Source organism: Chroicocephalus ridibundus, chromosome 8, assembly GCF_963924245.1.
Source record: "Chroicocephalus ridibundus chromosome 8, bChrRid1.1, whole genome shotgun sequence".
Classification (NCBI taxonomy): domain Eukaryota; kingdom Metazoa; phylum Chordata; class Aves; order Charadriiformes; family Laridae; genus Chroicocephalus; species Chroicocephalus ridibundus.
Window position 1 is genome coordinate 38,197,299 of NC_086291.1, and position 22,516 is coordinate 38,219,814.

At 48.5% G+C, this 22,516-nt stretch overlaps 1 protein-coding gene across 1 annotated transcript in view; it reads left to right on the plus strand.

Moving 5' to 3' along the window:
• The first annotated feature begins 4,707 nt into the window (after positions 1-4,707).
• Positions 4,708-22,516, plus strand: part of LOC134519644 (phosphatidylinositol N-acetylglucosaminyltransferase subunit Q-like) — a 31,814-nt gene continuing 14,005 nt past the window's right edge. Inside the window, exons 1-5 of the mRNA XM_063344078.1 lie at positions 4,708-4,850; positions 6,682-6,855; positions 15,012-15,143; positions 16,347-16,467; positions 21,914-22,040. Coding sequence (XP_063200148.1) covers positions 4,708-4,850; positions 6,682-6,855; positions 15,012-15,143; positions 16,347-16,467; positions 21,914-22,040 — 697 coding nt within the window. The remainder of the gene's footprint in view (positions 4,851-6,681; positions 6,856-15,011; positions 15,144-16,346; positions 16,468-21,913; positions 22,041-22,516) is intronic.

Below are 22,516 nucleotides of genomic sequence, written 5' to 3' on the forward strand. Positions count from 1 at the left end.
TCCTGCACGTCCATATCTCTCTTGTAGTAGGGGCTCCAGAATTGGAGGCAGTACTCCAGGTGGGGTCTCACAAGAGTGGAGTAGAGGGGGAGAATCACCTCCCTCGACCTGCTGGCCATGCTTCTCCTGATGCAGCCCAGGATACGATTCGCTTTCTGGGCTGCTAGTGCGCACTGATGGCTCACGTGGAACCTCTCATCCACCAGCACCCCCAAGTCCTTTTCTTCGGGGCTGCTCTCAAGCCAGTTGCTGCCCAGCCTATATCGGTGCTTGGGATTGCCCTGACCCAGAAGGAGGGCCTTGTACTTGGTCTTGCTGAACTTCATAAGGTTGGCATGGGCCCACTCCTCCAGCCTGTCAAGGTCCCTCTGGATGGCATTCCTTCCCTCCAGCATGTCAGCCGACCCACACATAGAATAGAATCATAGAATTGCTGAGGTTGGAAGGGACCTTTAAGATCATCAAGTCCAACCATTAACCTACCCTGACAAAAACCACTTCTAAACCATGTCCCTAAGTGCTCCATCTACCCTTTTTTTAAACACCTCCAGGGATGGTGAATCCACCACCTCCCTGGGCAGCCTATTCCAATGTTTAATAACCCTTTCAGTGAAAAAATGTTTCCTAATATCCAATCCAAACTTCCCCTGACATAACTTGAACCCGTTTACCCTCATCCTATCACTTGTCACCAGGGAGAAGAGGTCAGCCCCCATCTCTCTACAACCTCCTTTCAGGTAGTTGTAGAGGGTGATAAGGTCTCCCCTCAGCCTCCTCTTCTCCAGGCTAAACAACCCCAGCTCCCTCAGTCGTTCCTCATAAGGTTTGTCCTCCAGACCCCTCACCAGCTTTGTAGCCCTTCTCTGGACACGCTCCAACACCTCAATGTCCCTCTTGTAGCGAGGGGCCCAAAACTGAATGCAGTACTCGAGGTGGGGCCTCACTAGTGCCGAGTACAGGGGGATGATCACTTCCCTAGTCCGGCTCACCACGCTATTCCTGATACAGGCCAGGATGCTGTTGGCCTTCTTGGCCACCTGGGCACACTGCTGGCACATATTCAGCCGGCTGTCAACCAACACCCCAGGTCCTTTTCTGCCAGGCTGCTTTTGAGCCACTCTGCCCCAATCCTGTAGCACTGCATGGGGTTGTTGTGACCCAAGTGCAGGACTCGGCACTTGGCCTTGTTGAACATCATACCATTGGTCTCAGCCCATCGGTCCAGCCTGTCCAGATCCCTCTGCAGAGCCAACGTACCCTCAAGCAGATCAACACGCCCGCCCAGTTTAGTGTCATCTGCGAACTCACTGAGGGTGCATTCGATCCCTTCATCCAGATCATTGATAAAGATATTAAAGAGAACTGGCCCCAGCACCGAGCCCTGGGGGACAACCACTTGTGACTGGACACCAACTGGATTTAACTCCATTTACCACCACTCTCCGGGCACGGCCATCCAGCCAGTTTTTTACCCAGCAAAGAGTACACCTGTCCAGGCCATGAGCAGCCAGCTTCTCCAGGAGAATGCTGTGGGCAACAGTGTCAAAAGCTTTGCAAAAATCCAAGTAGATAACATCCACAGCTTTTCCCTCATCCACTAAGTGGGTCACCTTATCATAGAAGGATATTAGTTTTGATAGGCATGACCTGCCCTTCACAAACCCATGCTGACTGGGCCTGATCACCCTGTTCTCCTGCATGTGCCGTGTAATGGCACTGAAGAGGATCTGTTCCATGACCTTCCCAGGCACCAAGGTCAGACTGACTGGCCTGTAGTTCCCCGGATCCTCCTTCCGGCCCTTCTTGTGGATGGTGTCACATTTGCTAACCTCCAGTCAGCTGGGACCTCCCCGGTTGTCCAGGACTGCTCATAAATGATGCAAAGTGGCCTGGCGAGCACTTCCGCCAGCTCTTTCAATACCCTTGGGTGGATCCCATCCGGCCCCATAGATTTGTGCACCTCCAGGTGCTGAAGCAGGTCCCTCACCATTTCCCTTTGGATTACAGGGGCTTCATTCTGCTCCCCATCCCTGTCTTCTAGCTCAGGGGTCTGGGTACTCAGGGAACAACTGGTCCTACTGCTGAAGACTGAGGCAAAGACTTCATTAAGTACCTCAGCCTTTTCCTCATCCTTGGTCACTATGTTGCCAGACCCATCTACTAGAGGACAGAGATAATCCTTAGTCCTCTTCTTATTGCTAATATATTTATAGAAACTTTTTTTGTTGTCCTTGACAACAGAAGCCAGGTTTAGTTCTAGCTGGGCTTTGGCCCTCCTGATTTTTTCCCTACATAGCTTCACTACCTCTTTGTACTCCTCTTGAATGGTCTGCCCTTCCTTCCAGAGGCCATAGATCCTCTTTTTTTCCCTAAGTTGCAACACTAGCTCCCTGTTTAGCCAGGCCAGTCTTTTTCCCCGGCAGCTCGTCTTCTGGCACATGGGGACAGCCTGCTCCTGCGCCTTTAAGACTTCCTTCTTGAAAATCATCCAGGCTTCCTGGGCTCCTTTGCCCTGGAGGACTGCCTCCCAGGGGACTTTGTCAACCAGGCTCCTGAAAAGCCCAAAGTCCGCCCTCCAGAAGTCCAAGGTAGCAGTTCTGCTGACCCCTCTCCTTGCTTCTCGCAGAATCGAAAACTCTATCATTTCATGGTCACTGTTCCCAAGACAGCCTCCAACCTTCACATCCCCCACAAGACCTTCCCTGTTTACAAACAACAGATCCAGCAGGGCACCTTCCCTAGCTGGCTCTCTCACTAGCTGTGTCAGGAAGTTATCCCCAGTACATTCCAGGAACCTTCTAGACTGTTCCCTCCCTGCTGTATTGTATTCCCAGCAGATGTCCGGCAAATTGAAGTCCCCCACGAGGACAAGAGCTCACGATCTTGAGACTTCTCCCAGCCGTTTATAGAATATTTCATCTGCCTCCTCATCCTGATTGGGCGGTCTATAACAGACTTCTACTACGATATCCTCCTTGTTAGCCCTGCCCCTGATCCTTACCCATAAACATTCAGTCTCATTATCACCATCATTTAGTTCAAAGCATTCATAACACTCCTTAACATACAGGGCCACACCCCCGCCTCTCCTTGCTTGCCTATCCTTCCTGAAGAGCCTATAGGCATCCATGGCAGCACTATAGCTATGTGAGTCATCCCACCACGTTTCTGTGATGGCGACTACATCATAATTATCCTGCTGCACAATGGCTTCCAGCTCCTCCTGTTTGTTGCCCATGCTACGTGCATTAGTGTCTAAGCACTTCAGCTGGGCTATAGGTCCTTTCTCCTTTTTTCTGGCGGGAGCCGAAATTCTGCCACCCCCAGACTTATTCCTAAGGAGCCTGGTTATGCCCCCTATCTTTTCCAAGTCTAGTGCCAGCATGCCACCTTCAGGCTTTTTGCTAGCAAGCTTGGATCCATCCCCATCCCCCTTCAAATCTAGTTTAAAGCCCTGTCAATGAGCCCCGCCAACTCCTGCCCTAAAACCCTTTTCCCCCTCTGAGACAGGCTTTTGCCGTCTGTTGCGAGCAGGCCTGGCGTCCTGAAAAGCAGCCCATAACCAAAGAACCCAAAGTCCTGCCGATGACACCAGTCTCTGAGCCAGGCATTGAACAGCTGGCATTTCCTATTAATCTTCTCATCAATCCTCGCAACTGTTGAGATAGGAGCAAACACTACTTGTGCTCCTGATCCCCTAACCATCCGTCCCAGGGCCCTGAAGTCTTTCTTCATTGCCTTCAGGCTTCTTTCTGAAATTTCATCATTGCCTAACTGAAAAATCAATAAAGGGTAGTAGTCAGTAGGCCTAACTAGGGTAGGGAGTTTCTTCTGGACATCCTTAACTTTGGCCCCAGGGAGACAGCAGACTTCCCTACAGATTGGGTCTGGTCTACATATGGGACCTTCCACTCCCTTCAGAATCGAGTCCCCTACTACAAGGGCCTATCTTTCTTTCATAACTGAGGATGTTGTTATACAAGGCATAATCCGTCTTGGCCTCGGTGACAACTCCAAGTTCAGCAAGCTGTTGTCCTTCTCATCCTCCGGTTCCCTTTGCAGAACATCATATCCATTCTGCAAGGGCACCTGGGATGGTGTGGGGATCACCTGGGTGGCACGCCTGCCACGCCGGACGGGGACTTGTTGCCACTGGCCCCTGTCCTCTGAATCTCCACATTCAGCTATGCTGCTAGAGGGTGGGGAGTGCTCTGTATGTGGAGCTCTGTCTGCCTGAGATGCTTCTTTCAGGGAAGGCAGGATGCGACTCCAGTTATCTATCTCCTGTTCACAATCCCTTATACTTCTCAAACGACTTACCTCCTCACGAAGCTCCATCACTAGGTGAAGGAGTTCCTCTACCTGGGCACACCTCCCACAGGTCTGCTCACCACTACCATTCAACACCGGCGCAAGAGCAGGGCACACCCTGCAGCCTGACACCTGGGTGGCAGCATGTTCCCATGCAAGCTCTGTCTGAGTGGCCACATCGGAGCTGCTCAGTGCAGAGCTCAGGGATAGCATGGCCTTCTGCCGAGTTCTTACCATGACGTCCTGGTCAGGTTGAGAGGTTTCCAGTAACTTACTGTTCAAGGAGCTGCGTCCGGTAAGCCCGCTCTCACCGCGGTGACACCCACCAGCTGCCTGCGTGCTGGGTGCACAGCAGCCGGCCGCTGCGCTCCGGGACAGTCCGTTTAGAACTGCCGCATGTGTCATTGTCTCCGCCCCTGCCGCGTCAGCAGCCCACCCCCGAGCTGCCAGTTCCGGCACGAGGCAGCCGCTTTTCCCAGCCACGAAAGCCCTCAGAAGAGCCTTTTTGCCAGCCTTACCCTCTGCGATCCCCTTCCCCAGTGAGGCCTTACCTGCACTGGAGCTGGTCTCCTCGGCACAGCTTGATGTCGTCGGCAAACTTGCTGAGAGTGCACTCTATGCCACTGTCCATATAGCTGACAAAGGTGTTAAACAAGACCGGTCCCAATACTGATCCTTGAGGGACTCCACTTGTCACTGGCCTCCACTTGGACATGGACCCATTGACAGCCACTCTCTGGGTGCGGCCGTCAAGCCAGTTCTTTATCCACTGAATTGTCAGTCCATCAAAGCCATATTTTATCAGCTTGGAGACCAGGATGTCATGCGGGACAGTGTCAAAGGCTTTGTTCAGGTCCAGGTAAATGACATCAGTTGCTCTCCCCTTGTCTATTGATGTTGTGACCTTCTCATAGAAGGCCACCAGGTTTGTCAGGCACAATTTGCCCTTGGTGAAGCCATGTTGATTGTACCCGATCGCCTCTTCGTTATTCTTCTGCCTCAGCAGTGCCTCCAGGAGGATCTGCTCCATAATCTTACCAGGCACGGAGGTGAGACTGACTGGCCTATAGTTCCCTGGTTCATCCTTCTTTCCCTTTTTGAAAATGGGGATTATGTTTCCCCTTTTCCAGTCAGTGGGGACTTCACCAGACTGCCGTGACTTTTGGAATGTAATAGAGAGCGGTTTAGCAACCTCATCCACCAGCTCCTTCAGTACCCGTGGGTGTATCCCATCCGGTCCCATGGACTTGTTCACTTTCAGGTTCTTCAGATGGTCACGACCCTGATCTTCACTTGCAATGGGCAGTTCTGTCCAACCCCTGCCATTGTCTTCTGTGACTCTGGGAGTGTGGCTGGAGCCCTTGCCAGTGAAGACTGAGGAAAAGAAGTCATTGAGAACCTCGGCCTTCTCCATATCACTTCTCACCAGTTCCCCCATTTCCTTTCTGAGGGGGCCTACACTCTCCCTAGCCCCCTTCTTACCATTAATGTACCTATAGAAATTTTTGCTGTTTCCCTTGATCTCCTTGGCTAGATTTAATTCCAACTGAGCTTTAGCTTTTCTCACCAGGTCTCTTGCTGTTCGGACAGCTTCCTTATATGCTCCCCATTCTAGCTGTCCTTTCTTCCACTCCTTACAAAGTTTCTTTTTGCGTGACAGTGTGTCCAGGAGCTCCCTGTTCATCCAGGCATGTCTCCTAGCACTCTTTCCTGCCTTCCTCTTTGTCGGTATAGTTTGCTCCTGGACATGGAGAAGGTGATCCTTGAATACTGAGCAGCTGTCCTGGGCCCCCCCTTCACTCTAGAGCTTTGTCCCACAACACTTTGGCCAGCAGATCCCTGAAGCGATCCAAGTCTGCATGCCTAAAGTCCAGGGTCATAAGCTTGGAATATATCCTCCTAGTTGCCCTGATGATCTTAAATTCTATCGCTTCGTGGTCACTGCAGCCAAGGTTATCCCTGAGCCTCATATTGGTCACCAGCCCTTCCCTGTTGGTGACAACGAGGTCCAGCATGGCACCGTTTCTTGTTGGTTCCTCTACCATTTGGAGGAGGAAGTTGTCATCTATGCATTCCAGAAACATCCTGGATTGCTGGGGCCTGGCTGTGTTGTCCCTCCAGCAGATGTCAGGGTGGTTGCAACCAGTTCCTCCTGCAGAGCCCCATACTTGTTCTGCAAGGGCACTATAGGTGGTGCACTTCTTACAGGAACCTGCTTGCTCCGTTTCTTTCTTTTGTTCCATCAGACAGAGACCTGCTCCCATTGACCCAGCTCATGAGGGTTACTACGGGAGGGCTGGGGGCCTTGCTGGTGAAAGGATACAGAATCCTCTGGTCCACTAAGAGTTACCTCCCGTTCTGTTTTTGCAGAGAGCAGTTTGTGGAAATGGTCAATTTCCCTCTCACTCTCTCTGATGTTCCTCAATCTACTCACCTCTTCTTTGAGCTCCATCACTTCACCTTGGAGCTGTGCCACCCAGCGGAGAAGGCCATCAACCTGCTCACACCGCACGCAGCCGTGGTCAACATTGTCACCCGCTGCCAGTGAAAGGCTGTGGCATTGCTCACAGCCTCTGGCCTGGATACCAATACCCATTTGGGTGGGTGCTGGGAAAACACTCTTCCTCCTCCAAGTGGCAACAATCACTCCTTGAGTGAAGTGCAGCACCTCGTGTTCTGCCCAACGAGCTGCAGACAGCAGCTGAAACAGCCCAACGAGCTGCAAACAGCCACAGCACCCCACCTGGAGCACCCACAGTAGGTTGGCTTGCCCTGTGGGCAGCAAGTTACTGCCCTCACAGAGGCTTCTTATAGTCTGATAAACGGTGGGTGGTGATGGATCTGCCCATGCTAGCTCAGCAGGCCCCCCCCACAAGCTATCAGCTGTCAGCCCCCAGCACAGGCACACGGCTTTTCCTGGCTTCCAAGAAGCCCCAAACAGAGCTCTTTGCCAGCCCTTTTGGCCTCAGATCACTTTAGATCTGGGTGATGACGGGCACAATAGTTCTCCTACCTTGGAGGCGTCAGCGAGGTCTAGTCAGACCTCCCCCTGCATCAAAACCTCTGCAGTAAAGAAGAAAAGACCTTGTCATAGGTGACTCCCTCCTGAAGGGAGCGGAAGGCCCAATATGCAGGCCGGACCCGATACATAGGGAGGTCTGCTGCCTCCCTGGGGCCCGGGTCAAGGACGTGAAGAGGATGCGTCTTTCCCTGGTACGGCTCTCAGACTACTACCCACTTTTGCTCTTTCAGGTAGGCAGCGACAAGGTAACAAGGAGAAGTCCAAGGGCAATGAAGAAAGACTTCAAGACCCTGGGACGCCTGGTCAAGGGATCAGGAGCACAAGTTGTGTTCTCGTCTATCCTCCCAGTTGCGGGGAATGACGAGGGGGTAAATAGGAGGAGCCAGCAGATCAATACCTGGCTTTGAACCTGGTGCTGCCGGCAGGACTTTGTGTTCTTTGATCATGGCCTGACCTACAAAACACCCAGCTTGCTGGTAACAGGTGGGAATACCTTGACTTCCAGGGGAAAAAGGGTTCTAGGACAAGAGTTCTCAGGGCTCATTGAGAGGGCTTTAAACTATGTTTGAAGGGGGGTTGGGGACGGTACTGGGCTTGCTAGTGAGGTGCCAGGGCATAGTTGCTCAGTGCTTGTGGGCCAGTGTGCCAGTATTTCTGAAAGCCAGAAGGCATACCACATCTCAAGGTACACTCACACATCTCAAAACTACACACACGACTCCCTCTCTGAAATGCACCAATGCATTTGGTGCATTATACACCAATGCACGCAGCATGGGGAATAAGCGGGAAGAGATGGAGATCTGTGTGCGGTCGCAGGGCCACAATCTCATTGCAGTTACTGAGACATGGTGGGACAGCTCACATGACTGGAATGCTGTCATGGATGGCTATGTCCTCTTCAGGAAAGACAGGCCAGTGAAGCGAGGTCGTGGAGTTGCATTTGGAGTTGCATGTGAGAGAGCATTTGGAATGCATCAAGCTCTTACTAGGGGTGGATGAAGAAAGGGTCGAGAGCTTATGGGTAAGGATTAAGGGGCAGGCAAATATGAGGGACACTGTTGTGGGTGTTTATTACAGGCCACCTGATCAGGATGGGGAAGCTGATGAGGCTTTCTACAGGCAGCTGAAGGTAGCCTCACAATCGCAGGCCTTGTTTCTCATGGGGGACTTCAATCACCCCAATATCTGCTGGGAAGACCACACAGCCAGGCACGCACAGTCCAGGAGGCTCCTCCAGTGCATTGATGATAACTTTTTGACACAGGTGGTACAGGAGCCAACAAGGAGAGGAGCACTCCTGGACCTGGTACTGACAAACACAGAGGGACTGCTGTAGGACATTAAGGTTGGGGGCACCCTAGGTTGTAGTGATCATGAAATGATAGAGTTCAGGATCATGAGTACTACGCACAAAACAACAAGAAGTAAAATTACAGCCTTGGATTTCAGAAGGGCTATCTTTGACCTCTTCAAGAAACTGCTTGGAGAGATCCCATGGGCTAGGGCTCTGGAAGGCAAAGGGGCTCAAGAAAGCTGGTTGGTATTCAAAGACCACTTCCTCCAAGCTCAGGATCGGTGCATCCCTAAGAGAAATAAATCGGCTAAGGGATGCAGGACACCTGCATGGTTGAGCAGGGAGCTTCTGAAAAAGCTCAAGTGGAAGAAGAAAATTTACAATAAGTGGAAGAAGGGACTGACCCCTTGGGAGAGTTACAAGAATGCTGCCAGAGCGTGCAGGGATGAAACAAGGAAAGCCAAGGCCACCTTGGAATTAAACCTGGCTAGGGATGTCAAGCTCAACAGGAAGGGCTTCTACAAGTATATTGGAAGCAAAAGGAAGACCAGAGAAGTTGTGGGCCCACTGTTGAATGAGACAGGAGCCATGATGACGGAGCATGCAGAGAAGGCGGAGTCACTAAATGACTTCTTTGCTTTGGTCTTTACTGCTCAGACCAGCCTTCAGGAGTCCCAGGCACTGGGGGAAGTAACAGGGAAAGAAGAAGACTTCCCTTGGGTAGAGGAGGATCGAGTGAGGGATCAATTAGATCAATTAGATATTCACAAGTCCATGGGCCCCAATGGGATGCACCCGAGAGTGCTGAGGGAGCTGGCGGAAGTCATTGCTGGGCCGCTCTCCCTCATCTTTGAAAGGTCCTGGAGAACAGGAGAGGTGCCTGAGGACTGGAGGAAAACCAATGTCACTCCAGTCTTCAAAAAAGGCAAGAAGGAGGAGCTGGGGAACTACAGGGCGGTCAGCCTCACCTCCATCCCTGGAAAGATGATGGAACAGCTCGTTCTGGACGTCATATCAAGGCATGTGGAAGAAAAGAAAGCTATCAGAAGTACTCAACATGGATTCACCAAGGGGAAATCACGTCTGACTAATCTGATAGCCTTCTATGATGGCATGACTGGATGGATAGATGAGGGGAGGGCTGTAGATGTGGCCTACCTTGACTTAAGCAAGGCTTTCGGCACAGTCTCCCACATCCTCATAGGGAAGCTTAGGAAGAGTGGGCTTGATGAATGGACAGTAAGGTGGATAGATAACTGGTTGAAAGACAGAGCTCAGAAGGGGGGATCCCCCTGTGTGATTAGGGACACAGAGTCTAGTTGGAGGTCAGTGATGAGTGGTGTTCCCCAGGGGTCAGTACTGGGTCCAGTCCTCTTCAATATATTCATCAATGACCTGGATGAGGGGATAGAGTGCACCCTCAGCAAGTTTGCTGACACAAAGCTTGGGGGGGTGGCTGACACAGCAGAAGGCTGTGCCACCATACAGAGAGACCTGGACAGGTTGGAGATTTGGTCAGAGAGGAACCTTATGAAATTCAAGAAGGGCAAGTGCAGGGTGCTGCACCTGGGGAGGAATAACCCCCTGCACCAGGACAGGTTGGGGGTGACCTGCTGGAGAGCAGCTCTGTGGAAAGAGACCTGGGAGTCCTGGGGGACAACAGGATGACTGTGAGCCAGTGATGGGGCCTGGTGGCCAAGAAGGCCAGTGGCATCCTGGGGGGCATCAAGAAGAGTGTGGCCAGCAGGTGGAGGGAGGTCATCCTCCCCCTCTACTCTGCCCTGGGGAGGCCGCACCTGGAGTACTGGGTCCAGTTCTGGGCTCCCCGGTTCAAGAGGGATAGGGAACTGCTGGAGAGGGTGCAGCAGAGAGCTACCAAGATGCTGAGGGGACTGGAACACCTCTCTTATGAAGAAAGGCTGAGGGATTTGGGTCTCTTCAGTCTGGAAAAAAGACAGCTGAGGGGGGACCTTATCAACGCTTATAAATACTGAAAGGATGGGTGTCAGGAGGATGGGGCCAGGATCTTTTCAGTGGTGCCCAGGGACAGGACAAGAGGTAACGGGCACAAACTTGAGCATAGGAAGTTCCACCTAACCATGAGGAGGAACTTCTTTGCTGTGAGGGTGGCAGAGCCCTGGCACAGGCTGCCCAGAGAGGTGGTGGAGTCTCCAACTCTGGAGACATTCAAAACCCGCCTGGATGCATTCCTGTCTAACCTGCTCTAGGTGACCCTGCTCTGGCAGGGGGGTTGCACTAGATGATCTCCAGAGGTCCCTTCCAACCCTATGATCATATGATTCTATGATCGCTTCCCCAGAGCAGACTTACCTGCCATGAAGCTTGTCTCCGCACCAAAAATAGCAAACATCTGGAGATTGCTCCCACACAGAAGGAGACAGGAGGAAAAACTTGCACTTTCTAAAGCTCTCTGGGAACCACTTGCATCGCTCCACAGACCTTGGGGCTCCAGGCTTTCCTGGCGCCTTCAGCCTCAAAACCACCCTTTCTCACTTCCCCCGGGGTCGGCCTCAAAAATTTCCGTATGTCTGGAGATTGCTCCCACGCCCAAGGAGCCAGGAGGGAAAACTGTTGCTTGTTCTAAAGCTCTCTGGGAACCACCTGCATGGCCCCACAGACCTCATGGCTGCCACATGGCAAGTGCCAGAAGGAAAGAATTGTGTTTCTTATCATGGTCTGTGGGAACTGCTTTCACTGTCCCAGTTACCTAAGTGCTAACACTGTCCCCAGAGCTGGGCTTAAAACCAGCAAACATCTAAAGATTGCTCGCACATGGAAAGTGGCAGGAGGGAAAAGTGGGGTTTGGTCTCACTGTCCCTGGGAACAGCTTTCACTGCCGCAGTCACCTCAGTGCTCACGCTTTTCCCAGAGCGGGGCTCAAAACCAGCAACCATCTAAAAATTGCCCTAATATGGAAAGTGCCAGAAGGGAAAAGTTATCCTTGTTTTCACTGGCTCTGGGAACTGCTTTCACTGCCCCACTTACCTAAATGCTAACACTCTCCAAAGCGCTAAGCTCAAAACCTGCAAAATTCTAGAGTTTGGTCGCATATGGAAAGTAACAGTGAGGAAAAGTGGGGCTTGTTTTCACTGTATCTGGGATCTGCTTTCAGTGCCCCAGTTACCAGCGCTGGGCTCAGCAACTGCAAACATATAGAGATTGACCCCACATGATAAGTGACAAGAGGGAAAAGTGGTGCATGTTTTCACAGTCTCTGTGAGCTAATTTCACCTTCCCTGTACTGTAAGTGCTAACATTCTCCCCACAGCTGGGTTCAAAGAGAGCAAACATCTAGCCATTGCTCCCTCATGGCAAGTGCCAGGAGGAAAAAATTTGCTTATTCTCACTGTCTCTGGGAACTTCATTTACTGCCCAGTAACTTAAGTGCTAACACTCACCAAAGCACGAAGCTCAAAACCTGCAAACATCTAGAGATTGCTCCCACATTCAAAGTGCCAGGAGAAAAAAAGTGGGGCTTGTTCTCACTGTCTCTGGAAACTGTTTTCACTGCCACAGTAACCTAAGTGCTACCACTCTCCCGAGAGATGGGCTCAACATCAGGAAGCATCGAGAGATTACTCCAACATGAAAATTGCCATGCGGGAAAAGAGGAACTTGTTTTCACTGTCCCTGGGAACTGCTTTCACTGTCCCTGTAATCTAAGTGCTAACACTCTCCCCAGAGCTGGACTCAAAAACAGCAACCTTCTCAGGATTTCTCCCACAATGAAGGAGCCACGGGGAAACGTTGTGCTTATGCTCTCTGTCTCTGGGAACTGCTATGACTGCTTTTATATTCTAACTGATACTACTCTCCCCAGCGCTAAGCTCAAAACCAGAAAACATCTGGAGATTGCTACCAGAAGGCAAGTGCCAGGAGGGAAAAGTAGTGCTTCTTTTCACTTTCTCTGGGAACAGCTTTCACAGCACCAGTAACCTAAAGCTTAAAACTCTATCCAGAGCGGAGCTCAATGAAAGCAAACCTATAGAGATTGACCTAAAATGGCAAGTGCCAGGAAGAAAACTGCAGTTTGTTCTCATGGTCTCTGGGAACCGCTTGCATGGCCACACAGACCTTGGGGCTGCGGGCTTTCCTGGTGCCTTCAGCCTCAAAACCACCCTTTCCCACTTGCCCCAGGGCTGGCCTCAAAAATAGCAAATGTCTGGAGATTGGTCCCACACCCAAGGTTCCAGGAGGGAAAACTGTGTCTTGTTTTCATGCTCTCTAGGAACCACTTCCATTGCCCCACCAGCCACAGGGTGCCAGGCTTTCCTAGTGACCTCAGCCTCAAACCCGTCTCCTCCCCTGGCCCTTGTACCTGGAGCCAAAAATCCCGAATGTCCAGGGATGGCTGCCACAGAGAAGGCGCCAGGAGGGAAAACCCTTCTCATTGCTGGGGGGTTATTAGCCCAGTGAGTGTTTATCACTGGGCCCCAGAGCCCTTGTTTTCTAGTAAACTGACATGGTCTGGCAGGTGATGGTTTGACGAGTAATTTTTTACCTTCAGTCATCTGTACATAACTACACATGTACAGCATTTCTCCTTCCACCTTCTTTGCATTTTACATACAATTCTCTGATCTTGCAAAGGTTTGCCGCAGCACTATTTGTAACCACTGGGCTAGGATATAATTGGAAGATAAAACCCTTCTGCAATTGTGCCTGGGTGAATCTGCAAACCTGGGTCTTTGAGTTCAGTGGCCAGGGCAGTCGCTCACCATGTCTCCCTCCCCTGCCTGGAGCTCTTTCCTCTGCCACTTTATATGTTCCCTCCTGCCAAGTCAACTGAAGAATGGTGCATGCATTTGTCTCTAAGGTGGGAGGCTGCATTGAAGAGCTGAGTAACTCAGAGGCCTCAATTTAAGAAGAATGATTCACAGTGCGCTGCCTGCATTTCAAAACCCGTGTATCTGAAATTTGAATGGGGAGGGGAAAGGGGGGACTTCAGCGCTTTAATTTTCAAGCTGACAAACCTTGCAGGAAGGATGGTTGAAAGGGCTCAGGAGGGTGGGGTGTGGAGGTGGGCAGCAACCACAGTGAAGGGAGGAGGATTTTGAACAAGCAATTTGTGTAAAATGGATAAACAGCAGCTGGAGTCCCAGTCTGCCCATCCTGCGTTTTCTCCTGGCCAGTCCTCTGCTGCTGGGCGACAGGCTGAAGTCCTCTGGATGAAATCTGGGGAAAGCACGCATGTGTTGCAGTGACGTCTCCAGGCTGCACTCACTAATGATCCAAACAGCTGTACAATGTCAAAAGCAAAGCAGGATACCGGGAATAACTTTAGCATTTGGAATGAATGTAAACTGAAGGAACACGCCAAAGCAGTAAGACAGAGTAGGTGAAGGAAGGACTAAAAGTGAACGTGGATTCCTGGACCTTTAATGAGAAACAGTGAAACACTATGAAAATAGCGAAACCACCATTGTGTACAGGAAAGAAGGGATCCAAATTATGTCCACATCAGAATTTATTCCCCACAGCAAAGGTGGTGCTTTGTGTTGCTATACCACTGCTGTGCCTTCTTTGACTGGCCTGCATCCTGTGGTGTCATTTTAGACTACACAAATCACCATCATGCCTTCCTTTATAGGTTGTGTGGTGATAAAAGGAATGCCCCAAAATAAGTGAGCATCATTTAGTACTTTTCTTCTGAGTCATAAAAAAAAAGAACCGTGTGAATATTTCCTCCCCTGCAAGCCTAATGTGGATGTTAACTTTGAAACATCATTAAATGCTAAATGTGTTATCTACATAATGCTGGTCCTTTGGCAAGGCAGGGGAAAGAAGATAGAAAGGAAGACTCCGAGAAAGGAATTTGGAAGTAATAAAGAAAAAAACAAGAAAAGGATCAAGTGGAAGAAAGAAAAGAGGGGAAAGGGGACAGAAACGGCAGGGAGAACCGAGCTGTTTGTTACAGCAAGCTCATGCTAGATAGATACTTGTGATCCGTAATACTGGGATTTGTGAAGCAGTTGCATCGTGTTGTGTGGTTGTGCTGCACACACAACTGTCTTAACTCCGGTCTCCTGGAGACTTAGAGCAGCGTGCAATCCCGGTGATGTATCCCAAAGCACAGGCTGGAATCAGGATTGTGTTCTGGCTTCCTTGGAAGAGCGAGACGCTTGGTTTTAAAGAATGGAAACGAGAGATTGGGTTGTCTTTTAGATGTCTTGATCTGGAAAGGCTGCCTTAATTCTATTAACCTTTAGGAGAGCAGTTAACATCTAATATTCTTTAATGATAATATGTTGACACCATCTCTGGTTGCACAATCTTAACTTTACATGGAATGTTTTGCATGGACTTTGTACACTGTATATGGCAAAAGCAAAAGCAGACATTCCCATGGTGTTTCTGCAGGGTGCTGAAGTTTTGGCCTTTGTCTTTCCTATGGAGCAAACTCTTAACTTGTGAGCAGCTGAGACACCACCTGCAGCACCTCCAGGTCATCAGCAGCAACAACAATGCTCAAAACCAGACTCACCCAATGAGGTATGGAGTACACATAAAGTCATGCATGTCTTTGCTCTAGCCCTGTCTCGTCTCGGGAGCCCAAACCATGGACCCTGTGCCAGCCCAGCACTATGGGGTCTTCACTGCACCATGCCATGTTGCCTTCCTTGCTCTACTCCCTGCTAGTCCGCAGATCTTTGCACTCTGCTTTAATTAATTTTGTCTTTTGCCTGATATATGCCTTTTTTCCCTAGCCTGGGAAAGGCAACCAGCTATTGCCCACAGAAAGCTTGTACCGCACCCATGTGTGTAGTACTTTGCTGTCACTACTCCCACAAGCTCATTGCTTCCACATATGCTGCTTTTAACCAAAAGCTGCAATCAGTATTCAGCGGCACTGTCCACAAGAGCAGAATGCTTTAAATGCTCTCCTCTTTCACCCACTCTTTTGGGGAATCTGTTGCGGTAACTGCAGACCAGAGATTCCAACAGCAGCAACAACGTCAGTGTAATAGAGAAAGCAAACACGCAGCCCAGCGAGTGGAACAGGGAGAGGCAGAGATCTGAGACGGATATTGAATGCCCTGTGGCCATTACACAGCGAGTCTTGTTCTGTGTGGTTCTCTGATCCTGCAGTAATAGACTCCCAGGGAACACTTAAAATAGATTAGCAGATTTGGAGGCCAAAAGTAACCGTGACTGTTTAATCTGATTTCCCCAATAACTCACATCATGATATTCCATTCAGAAACTCCAGCGGTGAGGGGGCAGTTCAGCAGCCCTTCTGGAAATGTCTGTGTACCCAGAAACACGATTTATTACATTGACTACTGGTTCAACTAAAGTATACCTCTCGGAAAGCCATCTGATCTCAACGTGGATATTCCAAGGCTGGCGCCCTTAGTATTGGTATATCCCCCCTGAATGTGTGTGTGTGTGCACATATATATGTACACACACACACTTTGTTTAGCATTCCTCTTTGTAGCTTCAATCCCACTCTTCTCTCCCCTTGCTAAGAAAGGTTTTGCGGTGTGGCAGGCTCCGAATGGCTCCGTGTTCGGCCACAGAAGCAGCAGCACAGCAGTGAAAGTCAAAAGACCTCCACACTGTGCCTCTAATTTTCCTGCTGTCCCCGGGACATTAAAGATTCTATGTAAGTGAAGTCGACAATTGTCATTGAAACATTAAACACCGTCCTTCCTTTTTCTCTAACGCTGTTTCTCTTTATCCTGCATGCAGGAAAGCCAACATCTTCATCTCTCTGCTGATTGATGTGGCTCTGGGGATGCTGCTGATGTCCTGGCTGTACCAAAAGAACCGAATTGGTCACCTTGACGATACCCTCATCCCCGTGGCTGATGTAAGTCTGGCCAAAGCCATTTCTCTTTCACCTGCTGTGGGTACTGACCACCTCTTGGTGTCTTGTTGTAAGAAGGCAATGACTTATGCGCAAGGATTTCAGAGAGAGTCCTGTCTGAAGTAACACAAATTAGGTCTCCTCAAGAACAGTGAAATCTTCAAATCAAGCCTGCTTGGGCTGCTCCAAAGGAACACAGCTCTGCTCTGCGTGTGCAGTGAATAGTAATTAGATGTTTACTGGAGGCCTGCTCCAGCTCCTAAAGTAACAATTGTGGCTTGGCCAGAGCTCCGCAGCTGCAGGTTGAGTGGTTATCGAGCCAGAATACTTTTATTCTGAAGTCAACAGGAAGAGTCCTCAAGTTGTTGCCATATGGGGCTTTTGGGGGAAAAAAAAAAAGGCTGTAACCTGGGTTGAATCTGATAAACAGCTGAAAAGTCAAACTTGATAAGCAGTGCAGCTGTGCTTCTGAAGAGAAATTTCATGGGGAGATCCAAAGGCGTTGGCTAGTCAGGACACAAACACCTGAAATCCTAAGAGATCTGCTGTACAGATGGTCAACTAGGAAAACTTGCTGTGTCCTGTCATTTTCTCAAACATAACTCCTCTTGCCCACTAAGATCCCTCGGCATCAGCATAAATAAATGAAGATTCTAAGTATGACTCATACAGTCCTACTTTTCTGGTGGCTCATTTTAGGTGCAGTACTCCAGTGTATCTGTTTAGAGGCAGTAAGGAACATATAATGTACTTCAGAGGCTGGAGACCAGACCACTAATCTGAAATGAGCTCCATTTTAAGAGTTCTGTGTCTTGGGAACACATGTGCAGCCAATGTTGAGCTCTGGCATGCAGCTGCACAGCCTAATCCTTTCTCTGCCCACTTTCCTTTCATTTCTGGGAGAGAAGGTAGATCTTTCCATTGTTTTTTTTCTAGCAGCTGGAGAATGTCCTCTCTTTGCTCTTTCTTGAGCTTCTTAGTTGGGAGGAATTTTATTCTGATTAGAAAATCCCAGCAGCAATTTCATTTTCCTATTTATCCTACCTTTCTTGAGAAGAGCTCATGTCTCCCTTGATGATCTGCTTGGTCCACTTCTAACCTTTTAATTGTTACAAGCCATAGGTCTCCGATCATTCTTGTACATGCTGTGCCTTCACAAAGTGTGTATGGAGTGCCCAGCATAGCTGTGGATCATGATTATTGCTATTTTTGTTATCTTTCATAGACAAATTTTTAAGGAGGGTATGTTTTAAGGGTTGCTGCAGACACTATTCAGCAGCAGTGGTGGGGTAGAAAGGACCACAATTCTTGCAATGCTCTTGTATTTGAGCTATACATGAAAAATATTTTTCTAAGTCTTATTACTAAGTCTTTTGCCTTACAGATATTTTAGCTGGAGAAGTTTAAATTCTCTATAGCTCTCCCTATGGGATTACTGCAAGCGCCCAGCTCTCAGAAATCTGATTTCTTAACAAGTCTGCAAGGAAGTGGCTTTTGGCTGCACTCCTGTTTGCGCAGGTGGCTCCAGGAGGGCTTCCATCTGCCCAGTGTCTTTGGCAGATGGATGCTCTCCATGCTCAAGGTGTACCCAATTCCAGCACCTGCCCTGCACAGGCTCTTTGTGAGAGTTGCTTGTTTGTTCCTCTTTCAGTAATTTAGCTCACCTGTCACTCAACTTAGGCATCATAGTGTCAGCTGTTTTCACCATATCTCCTACATGTGCAGACTTCATTGCCTCGCTATCACCGAGAGCTGTTTACTTGCTTTCCTGGAAGCGCTAACTCCTCCTTGCATGGGTGGCCTGGTCATCAGTTGCTGCCTTTCTTCTCTGCTTCTCCAAGCTTAACAGTTCAGGCCACTTACAACTCTTCTTACATTCCAGCCTTACTTTCTTCTTTCAAGCATATTAGATTGTGGACATAAAATAATTTGGAGTCCTTTTGCTGTCTTTGGTGCACATAGATTTATATGCATTATGTGCAGGCCTTAAAAAATTGCAGATCTGAGTGATCCCAAGATATCCCAGTGACTTCAGCACGTGGTGTGCAAGCCAGCACCACTTCTTTTCCAGTATGACAGCAAAATCTCCCCTTAGCCATTCAGCAGTGGGTTTCCTCTTTGCCGCTGAGCGTCCATCTGGTACACATTATTCCCACCACTTGGGCTCCCTCAAGTGCTTATGTGTTGCCAAGTTCAGTAACACAAACTCTGTCATGTGCGGAATGAGTTACTTTTCTTTCCGCAGCACTCCTTGCTGGTCTGCGTTTGGTGTATGCCCCAGGTCTGATGATAGTGTCGACCTTACATCTCTGTAGCTCTTAGTAAATAGACATTCTATACATTATAATAAGATTGTTATGTATTATAAGGTTATATACATAACCTTATTTTAACCTCATTGATTTGATTGATTTTAATATTGACAAACCTTATAGTGACAGAATGGTAGCTGTGTGGGGACTGGATACAGTGCTCTTTTTTTTTTTCCTAGCAAACGTCTCTCTGGAAGAAAGCAAATGCAGGTAGGTTATTTTGCCTCTCAACAACTGACAGGGTCACAAGCTCAGCCTGCTGACGTGAGGGTCAGGCCGTGTTCCCTAGCCATCATTCGTCATCCCTGATATTATGGTTCTCACATCAGCACTCAGCCAGCAATTTTTGGTGATGCACAAGCCATCGTGGACTGCGGCTCCCACTTTCACAGCTTGATGAGCTGCGCTGGGCCGACTGCAACAACAAGTTGCTTTTGTCAGTAAATGAGGCAGATGTGATTCAGAGACACCTAGGGAGTAGCTGGCAAGTAGCTGTGTGCAATACCAAGGACTGATTTTTTGGAGCAGGCTTTCAAATCCAGGAACGGAAAATGTGAATAATCTTCTCCATGTAGGTGCCCTCAGAACTCCCACCCTCCTCCTTCTTCTCAATCCCACCAGGCTTCCCAACGGTTGTCCTTGTTTTTGGCTTCCACAAGATAGCCTTCTTTCAAAAATACCTGATTCAAAGCACTACATTTGTCTGTTTTTAAAAGAACTGCTTATAAACCATTTTCTTTTTTTTTTCCTCCTTCACCTCTTTCATCCTTGCTGATGTCTCTTTTTCTTAATCTGTAATCTCTTTGAAACAGTTAAATATTTATCAGAGATTGTGCCTCCAAAATTATTGCTGGGGCTTAGAGATAATTGGATGTGAGTTCCTATTCAGTCATGTCCTGCTAATCCATAAAGAAAGCAAGCAGAGGGGACACTTCCTGGGAAATATTCTTGAATGTTAATTTGTAGAAAAGTATAATTTAGAGCCCCAAATGTCTGCAACAGATACAGGGTGCCTGCCAGGTGTCTGGTAGGGGGTGCTTTGGCTCTGCTTGCTCTGACTTGCACTGGATGCTGCACTCGGGCAGTTTGCAGCATGCTTCCTGGTGCCCACCCGTGGTGCGCTGTGTGTCCTCTGTCCCTGTCACGTTCCCACAGACCCTCTGTGTGTGGACACTAGAAAGAAGAGCGTGACAGGAAAGAAAATATTTCGACAGCGATCTCATCTAAACCATGTTAGCTTTAGTCTCCGATCTGGTAACATCCCTACACCCCTTTATGAAACACTTCCAATTCTGTATTGGATTCCAGTTCCAATAACTGTATCTTACTTATTAATCCTGGCCACATTCAATATTCATGACTGCAACAGGAGTATTGGACTCCCAGTCACCTTTTCTGATTCTGCTTGCTATTGATCAGTCCTAAAATATCTGTCTGGAAAACAAGGTTATGCCTTTGGACTAGGTTTTGCAATGCCTTGTGCAGCTGAATAACAGCAAGTGGAGGTGAATAACAGCAAGCGGAGGTGAATAACGCCTTCCCGCAGCCACGTGCCCCTGACAGAATTCAGTAGCACCTCTGGGACTGGCAGCCTCCACAAGCCTTGCGGAAGGACTGCTTTCCAGCATTTAAATATTTCATTAAAATCCCTAAATGCTTTTTCTAAGTTACCGATCCAACACTTTAAATATTAAAAACAGCCTATTTATAAAGCAGCTAACACTTCTGAGCCACAGAGGTAAGATCCATGGGTTAAAATCAGTTCTGACTTGCAGTGAGACACAGGGAAAATGAACAAAATAAAAAGGCAATCCTTTTCTTTAAGTTGAAGATGGAGCCCTTAATTTTTCCCCTACACTAAAAGTAAATGTTTACAAACTAATTTTGCAAGGATTCTGTTGGCTAAGAAATAAAATGGACTCATTCTCTGGAAATAATTTCCCCTTAGGGAAATTATCCATATGAATGATGGGGAAAGTAGGCTACAGTGCATCAGCTTTAGGTAGCATGTCTTGATTCTTCTATACATGCACGATTTTCAGTGCAACTCTCTTGCATGGACTTGACTGTAACTGGGATTTTTGGAGGTAGAGGGCTTTACTCACAATCTCTGGTCCATGCAGGACAGCGTGAGAGGTCAGTTCTTACACATATATTCCCTGCCTGTTTGCTGGAGGCTACCACTCTCAGCTACCTCGATTCACTGCCTGGTAAATGGACTTCACTGCTGGTTTCAGCTTAGTGAGTAGGTCAGGTACAAACTAGCCAGCAGCAGAGTCACCCCATCTTCTGCCCTGTCAACTGCAAGCGGGACCTCCAGCAGAGTCGTGGGGTAGAGAGAGAAAAACAGTAAATAACATCAGCCTGGGATTAAATCACCAGAAACTGTGAACCAAAGCCCTCGGTGATTGGGGACAAGCTCCATTAGGCTTTTTTTCTTAATGATTCAGAGGGCTTCTTTTTCACTGGGATGCCACAGGTATCTTTCCACGAAGCCTACAGGGAGACATGACAGTGCAAGGCAAGATCAGTGCTATCATGGTTAATCTTGCCAAGTACACCACAGAGCATCAAGAAAGTTTGTTTATGTATGAAATACATTTATATAATTGTGTTTTCTACCCTGCAGTAAACACATAGGGGTTATTTGTTGGTAAAAATTCACTTTTTTTGCCCATGAGTGCATTGCCATCTTCCCTTTTTGAAATCCTGACAGCCTTCCCCATAGTTAATTACTTGCTCAGTTCTGACTTTTCAGTTGACTGTCTGAAGAAGTCTATTTGTGCGCCAGCGTTTGCCATCTATTTCAAGAACTCTCATTACACCAAGAATTCATACTGTGCAAGTCTGCCAGAGGTGTCCGTAAACAAGCACTAGACTCGTGTTCACAGCACTGAGACCGTCTAAGCAGTTCGGCTTCCTCTTTGCTGTTACGTTTGGATTCAGTCAAGAGTCAATAACGGTGCATTTTTGATTTAACTAGCTGTCTGTAAAGTAGTTGTTTGGATTTTTTTTTCCATTGGTTTGAAGAGTGTGGTAAGAATACTTTGCAGGGGGCAGCACGTAGAGAGCACTGGACCTGCTCAGCGTGGTAGTAGTATTTTATCTCAAGTGCCCTTGCTTCCATGTCTTTGTAGCATGTAGCTGAAGAGCTCCAGGACCTGCTCCAGTGGCTAATGGGAGCACCAGCTGGACTGAAAACGAACCCAGCTTTGGATCAGGTTTTGGGCCGCTTCTTCCTTTACCACATCCATCTTTGGATTAGTAAGTGCCATTGTTTTAACTTTTCAGCCTCCGTTTTCATCTCTTGCCTCCCGACTGTTTAATGTTTGCCTAGAGGTGAATAATGAATCAAAATGCACTACTGCAAGTACAAACTTGTCTGTGAGTCTTCCTGCTGTGGGAACTCAAGCCAAAGTTAGATTCCCACACAAGGAAGTCATGCATATTAAATAAAGTGCTTATACCGATGCTTTGCAAGGAGTGCAAATCATGATGGAGCTTGCTTTCTTGGTGCCGTTAGTGGTGAGTGACCAAGGGAAGGCATTAGGTCTTATGAAGGTTTTCGTGGTCTTTGCCATGTAAGAGGCAGCTCATAGGACAGGGATAAGAAGTGTGCTCTCAGGATGCAAATGCCAACCCTGCCATCCTTGATAAGGAGGACAATCATGATGGACATGAACTTCTTAGTTATTATACTGACTTCCTTTGCTCACCAATCAAGTATTGTCTTGTTTCTG